Genomic DNA, 15,645 nt, shown 5'->3' on the forward strand with positions numbered 1-15,645 from the left:
ACAGCCCTAGTAAAAAAGATACCGTGCTATTTTTTTTCAGAACGGGTCGCAAAAGCCGGTTTCAGATGTGGTGCGTGCACAGTTGGGAGTGCGTTCACCCGAGGCCACCCCACTCACCCCACTCAGTCAGGAACTCTGCGACGTATCGGTAGGCGAGGTTCATGATCTCGATCACCACGGCGTAGATGATGCTCGGGATGAAGAGGAGGATCCCCGTCCAGAAGTTTGGATTGTCGTCGTGCACCGAGAGCGCCCATCCCTCCATCTGGAAGTAGATCATCATGCCGTAGAGGGAGATGTAGAGGCAGAGCAGGACGAAGGGCACGGACACCAGGTAGACGCGCAGCTGCCTCTTGGTGTTCGGGTAGAGGGGCTCCTCGCGACCCGTCACCGGGTTGAAGCCGAGGACCCCGTGGAAGCCCGGGCGCGGTTCTTCAAAGGCCTTCTTTCTGCTCAGCGTGCCCCAGCGATAGGCCAGAGACGCACTGAAGCGCTTCCATAGCTGGGAGGAGGAGAGGGAGGAGGAGGAGGAGAGGTTGTTTAGTTGTCATCGGTCAAGTCGACGTGCCACAATCTCAAATTTTTCAGATCTATTCTAACGTAAAAATACAGAGCGGCTCCACTTGGGTTGACTCGTACACACCTCCAGGATGACGGTGCACCACACCAGGTTGAACACAGCAAACATGACATATTTGTCATAGTCCTCCCAGTCGAATGTGTAGTAAGGGATGCCAACGACAGCCATAGGTATCAGGGCAAACGTAAAGTACTCCAGGAAGCCAAAGTAGAGGGCCTGACCCTCGCCGAAGTAGTGGCGAATAGCATCTGAGTAGAGCAGAGAGTATTACAATATAAAAGTCCTGGGTGTGCACTTCAGTCAAAACACTTAGTGGAAGAACTCACGAAATTAGTTACTTTTACATTTCTAAGACTTGTCATGCGCCAACATCACCAAAACTAATTCCATGTACGTGTAAAATCATATCTGGCAATAAAGCTTTGTCCGATTCTGAAAATTATTATAATATCGTTGGGCTGTTGTCCAACATATCTCAGTATGTGTGAGTGAGATGTGCTTATCTCGAGTTCTTGCAGCAAAACATCGAGACACTTGAGTTACTCACCAAGTGGCTGAAGGGACAACTTCACCTTTTTGTACCAGGAAAAGGAGAGTCTCTTCAGCTCATCCTGATGGTGCAGAGGGAACATTTGAATCAGGATCCCTTTGGACTGCAGTCTGCGAACTGCAAGACAGACATAAAAAACATCACGTTTCTTCTTGCGACGCCCCCATTTTGTCGAAATACTGCCACCACCTGTGTACCCACAGCCATCATCGGACCACAGCGTCCTACTGAGGGAGTGTTGTGGTGAATAAAGAGAGAGATTTATTGGAAACAAAGTTAAAGAACCCCCGACTTTTGAGTGACATGAAGAAAAAAAAAAAAAAAAAAAAAAAAAGAAGCCGGGCTGCAGATTTTTTTTACGCTTCGACTCGGTCCGTTGCAACCCAACTGTGCCAACCAAATAAACAGCCGGCTTAATTTTCTAGAGCAAGGACGGGGAAACAATAGGCGGGAGGCGGCCCATTGTGCTCGATGCACTGTCTATAGCGGTAATTCCCATTGTCTCAAGCAGAGTGACTAAATACAAGCACATGAAAGCTCTATCATTTCATCTGCCATTTCTTGAGTACATCATTTGTCGAAGATGATTACATTCTGCTTTAACACGATTTGTCAAACACGGCTGCTGAATAGAGCGACGCCCTATCTGCGCTGCGAGTTCATTGCTTCCTTATCTCGCTTTAGGAATATTTCTCCGCATTTGCATATTTATTGTTTCCATACCGCGCGGCCACACAGACAGTGAGAGTTTGGGCCCCCCCGGAGGAGACGTGAAGGCGGAGAGAAGAGAGAGAGAGAGCTGCATTTAAAGTCCGACTGCCATGTCTGCAAACTATTTCTCACACTACTAAAGCCTGAGAATACAACTGTATGGATGCATGCACGTTGTTAAATGTGACATAGGCCGGTAAAAATGCAGCCCTATCGCTTCAAGGAGTCAAGCTTGACTTTGCATTTTTTTTTTGTCTGCTACAAGCAGGTGGATTCATTTTTTCAATTTTACAGTGTTTCAAGGGTCATCTCATAACTGTACCCGTCCTTTAAAAGGACCCCTTGTTTACAGTGTTTTTCTTTGGTTGTGAAAGGTACTGCAGGTGTGTGTGTGTGTGTGTGTGTGTGTGTCTACATGCTTTTTTTTGGATTCGGCTTCATCAGATCAAAATTCAAAAATTCAGCGCGCAGACAACTTTTCTTTCCCCTTTTTGCGACGATACATATTCATGTAATTATTCAGTTCAAAAGAAAAACTTTATGCATAAAACACTACAACATTTTGATGAGCGCCGTGCCACAGTAACAAACGGCAATTTCCATGAATTAACCATTAGACAAAAAAAATCACATGATGAATTAACGGTTCAATTTGCAGGTGTGCAGTTACAGCAGCTCGTTTTGTACAACAAATGGAGGTCCAGAGGGCTGACGGAGGAGCTGTGAGGTCACTGAGTGAGTTCTCGTGATGTGTTTAATGTGAATTCGAACCACCGAAACGGAAACAGCTAACAGAATTAGCCGGCAAAAACAGACGCTCGCTCCAGCTTTCTTGCCTGTTTGGGCAACGAGGTGCTGTGGATGTATGGAAATTGTGCGAGACGCGTTTCCATCATCTGCGTAGTTCTTGAGCAAAAGCACAGAAAAAGTAAAGACATGCAAAACGAAAATCCTTTTTCAAGGTCATCACCAAATATAACTGATTGACTGACTGACGGGTATCTTTGCAACTCATTTTCTTCCTTCAAACACCTTCAAGTTTGCTTAAAATTGACCACAAACCTTGCGGGAACGTTGCTACTTACCGATCGATTTGCCGGGGTAGAGCTTGGCATTGGTGTGTCCCGGTACATGAGTCTCTTTTATCGCTCTCAATGTATCCAACTCGTGTTTGACGATGTACTGACACTCTGCCATACTAAGGAAGCCCTCCCCTTCTCCTGTAGAGGGAAACAACATCAGAAGCAAAGAGTAAACCTGTGGGCCGCGATGCTGAACCACCACCCAAAGTCACGGGTTTCAAACAGTGGTCAGTATTGCAGGGGGTTGAACAACATGACTTTGCTCTGACATCACAATTAAGTTTATGCTCCGCACTTCTCATTTAGGTAGCTTGTCAGACTCGGAATTATAATTATAATTTAGCTACAAGAAAGGAAAACTTACTATAATTGAATATGACCAGCACAGTAACATAATTAAAAAAAACTCTGAATTTTTGCAATTCTGCGGCAGTAAGAGACATTTATTGCTAATATATTCCATTTTTTGAAACATTTTGATGATTCTGAATTAATAGGAGGTGCTGTTACATCATATCTTATTGAACTTTAATGATGCCAGGCCTCTTGCCTGGACCCGGAGACTTGATTAACTCGGTGAAGCGCTGTGCAATTAAATTGTGATTTCTTGGCTGATAAAGCAATTATCCAATCACTGTAGAGGGTAAGGGGGCCACAGGACTCACACAACAGCAAAGCCCAGCAATGGAACTAAAGAGGAGTGAATAAAAGGACACACAACAATATTGCGTTGTTACTTCGGTTGCGCTACTAAGAACAACACAGGTGAAACATACAACTGAGTCGACTTTAATATGATGTCAGAGGCAGGTGGGCAAGTTATTATTTCAAACCCCTTCCCTCTAGAAACACTTTTTCTAGTTGAGGCTTTTTTTTTTTTAAATATGCAATAATTTTCTAAATTATATTAAAGAGAAGATGGAGCTGCCTGCTGTGGAAAGGTCAGAATTTGCTATTTCCCAATTTGGGATAAAATAAATACAAAACAATAAAGTACATCTATCTATCTATCTATCTATATATCTGTCTGTCTGTCTGTATGTCTATCTATCTGTCCATCTGTCTGTCTGTTCACCTCACCGTTAAAGTCAGTGAAGTTATGCTTGTTGGCACAAGTGAAGCCTCTCATTGATCCGTCATTGTACTCCTTGAAGAGCCCCACGTCCTCGGCGCCAGAGAGCAGCCTTTGCCACGTGGACCCCACGAGGAACACGTTTGGGTTTTCTTTCTTCTGATCTCCAGCTCCAGGGCCCAGCTGTTCCACCAGAAGATCAGCACCTGACAGAGGCCAGCCGAAAATGAAGACACCCCAAACGAGAAGGACCAAGTCGCGGTGAGTGCAACGGCTTCGACGGCTATTCCCTCACCTCCATTCTGCTGCTTGTCTCTGATCCTGCTGAGAAGCCATACAATGGCCTCCTCTTTAGTGTTTGATGCCAGCTCTAACGCCACCAGAGGAGTGAACCTGGTGCCGCTAGTGCTGTCCACTGCCTGCTCTGCCATCCTCTCCTCTCCTGGGGCACCTGGAGAAAAGTAAAGAGACGCTGAATGAGGGGGAGCATTCTTGTGCGTTTGTACTCCAGTGATCCTATTTGCCTCCCTATGGGCCATCACTGAATTCTTGTCCAACACGACAAACGAGACTGGTTTTCAATGCTAATTACATCTTCAACACAATCACACCCCTGAGCCATTAGCCAAAGCTTATACTTAGCTTAGACTTCCGCTACCACAAGGACTTTCTAAAACGAGGGTTACACTGGGTACAACATTTTTTTTTTGTCTATTTTGTATTTTTTTTTCCCCTTATGTTCTTTGTCTTTAAGCAGTTAGGAACATAGACATAAGAGCAATCTTCTTTTGTTGCTTTTTGTCATCTCATGTCAGAAGAGAGGACTTAATTCATTATTATTATCATTATTATTATTATTATTATTATTATTATTGTTGTTGTTGTTGTTGTTGTTGTTAAATTTCCTTTTATGTGTTGGTGGTGATATGACAAATAAGATAAAAATTTAATTAAATTACATTTAAAAATCCCCAAAAGGCGGATCCAAAAGACAATGTACTTGTTGATGATAGTGTCGAACAAAAATACTGAAAACAGTCATAAGAAACGCAGTAAATCAAAGCTGCTTTCAAATGTTAGGTTGCCAAATAGTTTTTTGATAAATACCAAACTTAAATCTGGTGCAGGGTGATTATTTTACAATTTAAACACAAAAATTGCACAATCGCCAAAACGCCTTTTTTTGTTTGTTTGTTTGTTTGTTGTTTTGTGTGTTGCCAGTGCCATTGTACAACCAACGGACGAAAATGACTGATGGCAGGATTCCACAAGGTGTGTGAAGAGCTGCCGCGCCTCACTGTGTGTGTGTTTACTTAAAGCAACGTGATCCTGTGATCCTCTTACCTTTAACCACTGATCTAACTACGATCTCCATATTTTCTCCATACTGTACTAGCGGGACTGCAGCCCAGACAGACAGACAACTGACAGAGACAGCTGATCAACTTCGCGCGCACTCGCACAGAGGGAACAAACTTGACAGCGTTTCAATAAACGACAGTGAAGGGTTTTTTTCCCCCCCGAGGTCCAGGAAGCTGCGAAACTAGCCGAGGTTTGTGGGGTGTGGTGTGGTGGTCGGGCCGAGTCGGTCGGTCAGTCAGTCAGTCAGTGCGTCGACTCACCGGGATCTGTCGGGGTCCGTACAGGGAGCGGCGCGGTTCCAGCTCTGAGGGGGCGGGATTCGGCCCCGCGGATCTGCGGACGGTCAGATTTAATTTTAAACCGCAGCTGTGTGAAGCCCGACCGGCCGCTGTACTCGGCGCAGCCCTCGGTTGTGTTCCACGTCACGGAGCGACGCGGCCAATTTCAGCTGTCACACCCTCCCACGTTGCCGTCTTGTTGGTAAGAACACGTACATACAGGCCGGTCTGTCTACTTTATTCTGTATGAACACAACGGCGATGCACTTCTATGCGAAAGTAACTGTAAGTAAACAAACAAGTAGCCTGATATTTAACACAGACCAACCATGCTGACAACTCGAAAGTCATCTATCAACTCCCATGACGCTACTTTAAAGTTATGTTGAACATATTTTGCCTTTGTTATTATTAAAATATTTCTAATTACAAAATGATAATAATAAAATGGCTGAACAAGGGCCCTCAACAGATATATTTCAAAGTGCATAAAGTCCTGAGCAAAGGTCGGGTTAGTTTATAAAAAAAAAAAAAAAAAAAAAAAAATCAATGAAATTCATCCTCCCGCATTAGGTCATACTTAGCCTGCCTGCTAAATAATAATAATAATAATAATAATAATAATAATAATAATAATAAGATAAAATAAAATGTAGGTCCATCAACATAGCTGTATAGCTTAAGTATTTTCCACAAAAACATATGACTAAACCTCTCCAGAATAATCCTATCAGTCATAAAAAAAAAAAAATGTTACATACATACATACATACATACATACATACATACATGTGTGTAAATGTTATTTTATGGTGGATTACATTTAATCACAGCAATCCTCTAAATTAATTAGCTTCAGTCTACACCCTTTCAGTCCATTTTCAAACTAGCTACCTCATTTATTTTGTCAACTGTCAGTCCTTAAAAAAATGGCTAAACAAAAACAAATAAACATGAGCACAACAAGAGGGAAAATATGAGCAGTGGTATAATTAACTTATTAGGCTAACACCGTTTGCCTTTTTGACAGAATCGGGGAAGTTTAAACATTTCCCATTGTGGAATGTTTAAACTTTAAACATTCCAGCACGTGCGTATTGTTGCAAGACTTATGCCAATTACTTTTCAGCTGCGATTAAATGTTTGTGAAGAGTTTTGATTTATAGCTTGAGGGTGTTGTTTAAATAATCGTTCCTTTCATGCGATGCAACTGTGGACACCAAATGCTGTCAAGACAAACCGGAGCATTGAGTTGAGCTTGAGTAGCGTTTGACACGAGAGAATGCGTTTGCAAAGAGACAACCACCACCACAAGTCATGTAATAAACTACTTGCTTACCCAGAGGCTTCCTCTCTGCCGAGTAGCAATGTTTAGGTCTGTGACAGGCGAACTACTTCCGCATTACGTCACACTCAGTGGCTGGATGCGCTCGCATTGTATTACCGAGACTCGAGGAAAGGCGGGGACGGCGGTGCCGAGGGAAGAACCGCTCAAATGAGATGTCTTAAGCAACGAATCAAACACGCAATGACTACCGACCCTACGTCAACCGTTCTGAGGTCACGTGACCGCAGGGGCTCTCGGAGGTGTCTTTTTTTTTTTTTTTTTTAAACAGTATGGCTGAGCTCGAAGTTGGAGCGAGCGGAGGGTGAGTTTTGCCAACGCTCACGGTTGTGTTGTGTTGCTTTGACAGTGCGTACCCCTTGAAAAATGACAACATGTACGCCATTGTACGCCGGATAAACAGCATTTGTAACTTGGTGTCACTTCAGAGACTGTTTGCGTTGTTGCCGCGCCGCAACTCCAGGAATGACAACTTGTCAACATGTCTCGCTTGGCAAACGGTTGCAGCGATGAAGAAAAAACAAAACAAAACACACACGTTGTCTACTCATTTACTTATTTATGTATTTATTTACGTATTTACTTGTCAAATGCCTACCTACTTTACGAACTGTCTTATCAGACACTCTCTGATTCTTTGTCCTCACTCAAGTTTCTGTTCCATTTTTGCTCCAGAGTTGTCCAGAGGGTGATGTCTGTTGTCGGTGTCCCTACTTTGGTCAGCAATGTGCGGGGCTACGTGGACACCACAATAAGGTGTGTTGATTGATTGTAAAACCGTAGGTACCCATTGCAAGACCTTCAGCTCCTGACAGGTTATTACTTATTATTACTTACTTGTTATTTCGTGCTTGCCTGAGCATATGGGTTTACAACAACAACAACAACAACAACAAAACTAACTACTGATTGTGGCACATCAAAAGAGCATTTGTGTTCGTCGTTCTCCATTCTAATAATCTCGCATCTTAATGTGATCGAAGATGAACAGTATAGCTGACTTGGTTAACACGGATATTATGTAAATATCATACTATAAATTGTGTATATTCAGTGTATGCTTGTACATGGAAATGCAAGCATATGCAGAATGTGTTGTCACATTACATTTACTATGTTTATATGTTTTTGTAGTCATACACTGCTTTACTAATATATGACATCAGTGCTTCGAGAGAGACTTGCAAGGGAGCTCGTACTTGTTAATAATGTAATAAATATAGAGACTGCATTACATTACATTACATACACATTACAAGAGTTTTTTGCTTCCTCTTACTCCTTTTCAAATATGCTAAATTTGTTTGCTTTAAGTCACTTCTTATTTGGTTTACTATGTTTTTTTGTGCAGTTTTGTTTGTATTTTTTATTATGATTGCCTTGTTTTTTTTTTTGTTTTTTTTAAAAAGTAAACATTACAGTACGTCAATCAAACCCTTGTGAAGGAAAGGATCAGAATATTAAAAAAAAAAAAAAAAGTTTATTATTTGTGAATTAGCTGCACTTACAACGTCAAATGTTATTCTTTGTTGTTTTTCCTGATCACAAAGTAAATACAGTGTTCTCAAATATACACATATGTACTGTGGATGCTTTGCTTCCTAATTAAACCAACCTTTCCTGAAGGCGATCATGTCGCATTGACGCCGTCTCCACTGTGCTTTCCCGAATACTGATGTTCGTGAAACCTGCTGGTGATTTTCCACGTGTAGGTGGTGTTGGATCCCCAGCTGGCTGCCATCATGGTGTCCCACCTCACAGCTGCAGCTGCAGAATGCAGAGGACATGATGCTGCGATGTGAGAATCAAATAATGTGCTTTGTCGCTTTGCAATTGTAGACTGATAAATAGTGTGTTAACTGAGATCAAGTGCATTTTTTTTTTTTTAAAGCCAGAATGATCTGGCTAATTTCAATTTTGTGCATTTTTGGTCTTAAAACGCACGCATATATTTATCATTTCTTTCGAGGAATGTAACATTTCTTTTGACCTTTTCATACATTTTGTTTTCTGCGTCTCCAGGCGTAGACAGCACCTTCTCTAAGCAGTATGTCCCCATCTCCAATGGCAACCGCCTATGGACCTTGACCTTCAGCAGTGAGCACGTCAAGGACAAAACCCCCATGGTTCTGCTGCACGGGTTTGGGGGTGGCGTGGGCCTCTGGGCCCAGAACCTGGACGCTCTCTCCCAGCAGCGGCCCGTCTTCGCCCTGGACCTGCTGGGCTTTGGACAGAGCAGCAGGCCTCTGTTCTCCACTGACGCCCAGGAGGCGGAGGACCAGTTTGTGGAGTCGATAGAGCAGTGGAGGGCAAAAGTAGGTCTGGAGTCCATGATACTGCTGGGACACAATCTGGGAGGGTACCTGGCAGTTTCATACTCCATCAAATACCCCGACAGGTAGGTGAAAGAAAATATTTATGAACTGATGAGAGTTTTAGTTTTTTTTTTTTTAATCATTATTATTATTAATTTATATTGAATAGACACGGAAATATGGTCCATCACAGCCCATTGGTAGTTTCCCCAAGTTGTCCCATGGCAGCTTGATGTAGTAGTGTAGACACAGAGTGAAGTAGAACTGAGGAGAAATATGATGAAATACTGACATACATCCACGCAGAGACCATGGAAGACAAAACAACAGACTGACTTGAAAGAGAACATGCACACTAAAAGCAATAAAACAGAAACAAAAAAAACAACAAAACAAAACACACAGTGACAAACTGAAGTGAATGGCATTACTAAAGATTATATTAAATAAAAGTACAGTGCAGTATACCTGTGCTTTAGGTGCTGACGGCCTATAGGTACAGCGGCGTCCTCCAAGTCTTAATCCTCGTAGCTCGCTCTATCTCTCCCCCAATCTTTTTCCTCTGGATGTGTCTCCACTGCCAAAGTCTCCCCGAGGGACGTCTGATAAAACGTCCCCGTTCCCTTATCGCACTCCTTCATCACTAATGCTAAATTATCCCTTATCCTGTCCGCTTATTATTATCTCTCTCTTACAAATAGCCATTAAATTCCAACACAGCGTGCTCTTGTTGAGAGACGAGTGTCCTAATTTAAGATACGGCAGTGTTTCTTTTTCTGGCACACATTCAAAATGTGGAGTAATTGATAACACACCGGAGGCCGTGAAGAGATTTGTCTGTGCGTTGTGTTGGACCTCCGGTTGCGGTCGGCAGGTCTTCGTTTTGAAATGTTTTTGTACATATTTGCTCGCTAGCTGGCAACCGGTGCACCAGACCCCTTCTTTGATTTATCAAAATAAAGTTATGATATTAAAAAAAAAAAAAAAAAAGGTTGAACAAAGCAAACTCAAGTGCGTAAGTGCCACCGCTCCTCCAATCGGTGCCGTCTTGAAAATGCACTGTTGCCCAGTGTTGCCCTCTGTCGGATTAAATTAACGCTGGTTGGATTGTGGTGGACACGCCGTGCCCTCTTGTGCAGTGTCCTGTTGCGAGGGGTTGCAGATTCCCTGCAAAATTATGAATTTACAAATGACTACTTGATCAGACAACACTGTTTTATTACCATGTGATTATACATGTGAATATCTTAATATTGATGTCAATTCTGAGCCTTTATTTTAGTTTAGATCATGTTTAGTTTAGATCATGTTCTTATATTTTGTATTTTAAGCTGTTTCCAAAACCAATTTTCACCTGTGGAGTTGTGTCTGAATGCAAAAAAAAAGTCTTTTGTGTTCAAATTCAGCGTTTTGAGTGGATGAAAATTACGCTCACGATTAAATGTGAATTAAAGTGATTTGTGGCATCAGGGCTCCATTAATGTGGGCTTTGTATCGCCATGATGCACGTGTGTAACTCAGTGAACAGACTCAGAGGTCATTTGCTCAACTCAAACCTGCTGTGATGAAACCAGAAACTCAACGTTTCGGAACCCAGAGTTCATCCTCTTGAGGTTTATGACGAAACATGGCATCTTTTTTTCAATACTACGTGCTTCATATTTTGCATACAGGACTCAATTAAGGACTTTAAATATATATTTTATTGGCATTTCTTCTCGTAAAATCACAAAGGACTGATGAATGTTTTTTTTCACTTGTTTGTTTTTGTATTTTTTTCCCCCCTCACAGGGTAAAGCACATACTGCTGGTGGAGCCCTGGGGTTTCCCTCAGCGCCCCGACTCTGATGTGGAAGATCGTCCCATCCCAGTGTGGATCAAACTGTTGGGGGCCCTTTTCAGTCCCTTTAACCCCCTGGCTAGTTTAAGACTAGTGGGACCCATAGGTGGGTAACGCTGCAGGTTTTGCCACTTTCACACCATCTAAAGTGTTCTTTCAACCTTAAACACCAGGTTGATATTTTATTAATTCCTGTAGGGGAAGAAAAGCAGCACGATAGGGCGGCTAAAGTTGGCAGTGATATTTTTTCTCTTTAGATGGAAATGACTCATGGACTAATAGATTTGAATGAGGCATCCAAAAATGAGGCACATAAAAAAAATATGGCAGCCGTAACCGTTGATTATTTAAAAGTGAAAGAAAGACAGACATGAAAATGCATGAAAATGTGCTCAGTCCTCTGTCAAGACGAGGTGAGATTCAGTCCACACCTACTCCGCACTCTCTCAACTTCCCCGCCAGCCCGCATTTGCAAACCAAAGGTCCCACTAAAGCTGAAATATCATCTTCCTTTGGCCCATCGGATGCCAAAAAAATCTATCACTCTTCCTCTCAGAGGTTCTGCTGTTCTGCAAGTTCAAATTTAGGTCAAAATCCTTGACTTTGTAGTGCTTGTCCTAGTGTTTTCACAAGATTGTCACATACATTTACTTTTTACATGTGCAGCCCCCATTTTAATCCCTCCAACTGTCAACCCATCCAGGTCCCGTTCTAGTCCAGACTCTGAGACCAGACTTCAAGCAAAAGTTCTTATCCATGTTCAGCGACAACACAGTGTCGGAGTACATCTACCACATGAACGTGCAGAGCCCCAGGTCTGATTCAGCCACTTCTAAACGGTGTCTTGTCATCAGCGCTTGCTGCACCTCCCGCTGCCGAGTTAATTGTTCCTCTCGATTGTCACAGCGGGGAAACGGCTTTCAAGAACATGACCGTGCCTTATGGCTGGGCCAAGAGGCCCATGCTGGAGAGGGTGGACCAGCTCCGGCAGGGGATCCCAATCACCATCATCTACGGCTCGCGGTCCAGCGTGGACAGCAACTCAGGGAGCACCATCAGAGCGCTGAGGCCACGTTCTCATGTGGGGATAACTGTAAGTACACTGAATTTCCCCCACCCCCCCAAAAAAAATCTGCTAAACATTGGATGCAGAAAGATCAATTTATATTTATGCTATTTGATGAAACAAGCATGCTAGAGAACAGCTATGGACTCAGTCAGTAGAGAAATACTTTTTTTTAATTATTATTATTTTCACTTCCTCACAATTTTGTTGGCTCTGATAGCACAACTTAAAAAAAAAAAAAAAAAAAAAAAAAGATAAACACGCAAACGGGTAGCAGCTATATTTATCTCCGTGAACACAGTGTGCTGCCACGTCTTCTTCTGTACATGCAGGTCGTTTAAAGCCTCATTAAAAAAGATTAAAGCTTCATTCCCACGAGTCTGATGGCACAGATTGCATTTGATTTAGAATGTGATCCACCACACCAATAAAAAAAAAAAAAGCTAAGAAAAACCTGCAGTGACGACCGAGCCTGCGTTTGCTTTTGTCGTCATCTAGGAGGTTCATCAAAAATTTGATTTGAAGACCCTTTTCTGATAGAATTGAGTGATTTCGCAAAATGAAGTAGAGCTCCTTGTGCACCAGTTCACCAGCAAACTCCTGTAGCAAACACAAGTACGGAATTTTGCACTGGAAAATGTATCGTCGCACATCCTATTTTATTGTGAAGCTGCAGTCGTCGCATGTTACGATTCTGCTACGTATTACTGCGATAAACTATGCTTTTGTTTTGCATGTATTTTATTAGCAATATTTGATAGATTTTTATAAGCAAATGTTCTTCGAAGTCCTCGAGATCTTTTATCGGCTACGAAATAAACCCAGGAGTGCTCTGCGATAAAAACGAAACCATTTATGACCTCTGTTTATTGCATCCTGCTTTAATCACACCCCCCCCCCAACCCCCCCACCCTCATTCTGTCTGATGCTCGCTTGCAGACGATCCGTGGAGCCGGACACTATGTCTACGCCGACCAGCCAGAGGACTTTAACAACAAGGTTTTGGAAGCGTGCAGTAAAGTGGACTGAAACCAGACCAGTGGATGGAAAAAAAAAGAGAAGAAAACTCGCAGCCCTTTTGCTCATGTGAGAACTCAAGTGCATCTTCCTCTAAACAGGGGGTAAAAATAGAAGGTGCTTTTCAAAATCACGCTTATAATAATAGTAGGAATAGTAACACGGGAGTGTCTAAGATTTATTTATACATGTTGGTCATTCCACTTGACTACTGATTCAGATTCTGAGTCTGACGTTATGGCTCATGTGCTCATTTTAACACCCTTTCCTACAATTGTGCAATAAGACTCACACGGCTGAATCACATGCCCCGAAATACATGAAGTAAGTGCTGCAGCCTTGGAATCTGTTGATTGAGCCGTTAGTGCGACTGTATTTTCTTTGGATTGCCTCACTTCACTTCAGTTTTCCTTCAGAAGCCAGAAGAACCAAACAAGGCCTCAGTGTTTCAGAATACGTACCACTGACCATACAGTATCTGGCTTGATTGTATAATAAGAGAAACATAGAAGAGGTCATAAGAAAATACTCTTAAATGCACATGATAACATTTCCCGTAAATGATGGGATACAGCAGCAACCCAGTTCCAGCATCACGTGTCTGGCTCGTCCTGCGCGCCATTTAAAGCCGTGGCTTGTGGTTTTCAAACCATATGACGATGACGCCAGCAGGAATTGTGCTCGCCAGTGCATCACTGTATCAGTGCCAGGAATTAGCCACAGATTTCGTCTGAAATCTTCAGTAGTGCCTGTTCTTTGCAAAGCCATTAGCCGTATAAGTCATAAGTGGTTAACAGCCTCTTGACCTTTTTTTTTTTTTTTTTTATACATACTCAGTGTGCTCAGAGTGGTTGATCATAACAGTATCAATGTAAATGTTGACGAATGTAAAATTTTATTTTATTTTTTTTTGTTATGGGATTGTTGCATTTTCTGCCTAAAAATGCAGCACTGTTTATACATAATTATTTTTTAATAAGATTTGGGTTTGACGGTGAACCAAACCACAAGCACTTTTCCACTTTATCATAAAAATCGATTTTTATTGTTCACCACAGAATCAACATTACTTTTAGCACCTTCGCTGTAAAACAGTGACAGACAACGTGAATAGCATCTGGGTTGACGAGTCCCCCAGTGCAGTGTTCCAGTGGAAGTCTGAAGGTTGGCCCACTGGGAGCTTCACTGGTGGAATCTGGCCATGCAAACACACAAATACAGATGTGTTAAGCTGGCGGGTTCTGCCGGTGACGTCAACATGAATTTCAGAGAGAGAGAAATCATCATTGCTAAGTCATTCAACATTGGGGATTTATATGTCATTTCTAATTTAAAATGTGATCAATCCGTTTGATACCTCAGTATTACCCAGTTGTCTACTCTGGAAACCCTATTTTAAGATCAACCTGAACCCAAAGCTTCCTAAAAAAAAAAATCCCTGTCGCAGCTGTGGAATTACTCTCTGACATCCCATAGCTGTTGTTATTTTGATCTTCAGATATAATTTTACCTTTTTTTTTTTTTTTAGAATGCAATTTTCAAATGTGAAGTATTGGATCGACTTCTTTCTTTACTTTCTTTTTTTCCCCCAAAGGCTTCTTGTCCTTGACCCTGTACTTTTGTCGAACAACATATATGCTCAGTTTAAAGAATATAAAACAGATTGATAGGATCAGATGAGATCTTTTTCGTCTCTACCTCCTGCTGGTGCTACTTTGGATGTAATATATCTCAACCTTGCAAATTTTTGCAGTCTGATCTCCCAGTTGAAATGTTGTCACATTGCCGTAGTAAGGATCATGTACCTGATTCACATGCGTGCCTGCACATCATCATCATCATCATCATCATCATCATCATCATCATCATCAGCTGATCCGTAGCAGGGAACCGTGTTTCAATACTGATGCCGAATGTAAAATAAATAAAGTATTTATCAAATAACGCTTTTGATTATGGTTCCAGCTTAAACATGATTACCGCAGGTCCAACCTGAGCTCAACCTGTAAACTCAACTCAGCTCTTTCATTCAACCTCTTCCGTCTCCCTCGTCCTCATCCTATTGGAGCCAGATGAATTAACATGTTTCCCCACAGCTCCCCTTATCATTTCAAAGCTGTCAGATCTGTCACACCGGGAGAAATGATTCCTCTCCCCAAGTCCTCGGCAAATGCCCCCTGCAGTTTCCCTGGTTGCCACGAGAGGGCACTCATATGTAGATTAGGAGACGTGGAGCTCCTCCAGTCATTTGCTTCGCCGAAGCCCGCGCTTCGTCCACGTGCAAAGGGAAGTAGTCCGCAAAAAAAGAAGAAAGAAGCTTACAACGTGATAAATCGACAGGAGTCCAAAGACTTCTGAGGGCACTGAGGACAAGGCAGAACAGGAAGTGATATAAGCATCGAGTGTCATCACCCCCAACCCCACCCC

At 42.4% G+C, this 15,645-nt stretch overlaps 2 protein-coding genes across 6 annotated transcripts in view; one reads left to right on the plus strand and one right to left on the minus strand.

Moving 5' to 3' along the window:
- The window catches only part of ano10a (anoctamin 10a), a 29,578-nt gene extending 22,524 nt beyond the window's left edge, over positions 1-7,054 (minus strand). The window contains exons 1-7 of one of the 4 annotated variants that reach the window (XM_076040794.1): positions 6,967-7,054; positions 4,291-4,437; positions 4,004-4,201; positions 2,927-3,061; positions 1,128-1,247; positions 644-828; positions 118-502 (exon numbers count right to left, since the gene is read on the minus strand). In XM_076040794.1, the coding sequence (XP_075896909.1) occupies positions 118-502; positions 644-828; positions 1,128-1,247; positions 2,927-3,061; positions 4,004-4,201; positions 4,291-4,426 (1,159 nt within the window). In that variant the 5' untranslated portion in view covers positions 4,427-4,437; positions 6,967-7,054. Of the gene's footprint in view, positions 1-117; positions 503-643; positions 829-1,127; positions 1,248-2,926; positions 3,062-4,003; positions 4,202-4,290; positions 4,787-5,617; positions 5,732-6,966 lie in introns of those variants that run through there. The other 3 variants (XM_076040793.1, XM_076040791.1, XM_076040792.1) reach the window with 3 other exon arrangements.
- abhd5a (abhydrolase domain containing 5, lysophosphatidic acid acyltransferase a) lies at positions 5,719-15,163 on the plus strand. 2 transcript variants are annotated; one of them, XM_076040796.1, is made up of 8 exons: positions 5,719-5,837; positions 7,656-7,736; positions 8,693-8,778; positions 9,003-9,378; positions 11,087-11,241; positions 11,839-11,950; positions 12,042-12,228; positions 13,141-15,163. In XM_076040796.1, the coding sequence occupies exons 2-8, from the start codon at positions 7,672-7,674 to the stop codon at positions 13,228-13,230; spliced, it is 1,071 nt and encodes a 356-aa protein (XP_075896911.1). In that variant the 5' UTR covers positions 5,719-5,837; positions 7,656-7,671; the 3' UTR covers positions 13,231-15,163. The 2 variants fall into 2 exon arrangements, with proteins under 2 accessions (XP_075896911.1, XP_075896910.1); XM_076040795.1 differs by lacking the exon at positions 5,719-5,837 and adding an exon at positions 7,177-7,284.
- The last annotated feature ends 482 nt before the right edge of the window (positions 15,164-15,645 follow it).

The sequence above is a fragment of the Nelusetta ayraudi genome, unplaced genomic scaffold, assembly GCF_046127955.1.
Source record: "Nelusetta ayraudi isolate G7.1 ecotype Tasmania unplaced genomic scaffold, CSIRO-AGI_Nayr_v1 ptg000063l, whole genome shotgun sequence".
Lineage (NCBI taxonomy): Eukaryota > Metazoa > Chordata > Actinopteri > Tetraodontiformes > Monacanthidae > Nelusetta > Nelusetta ayraudi.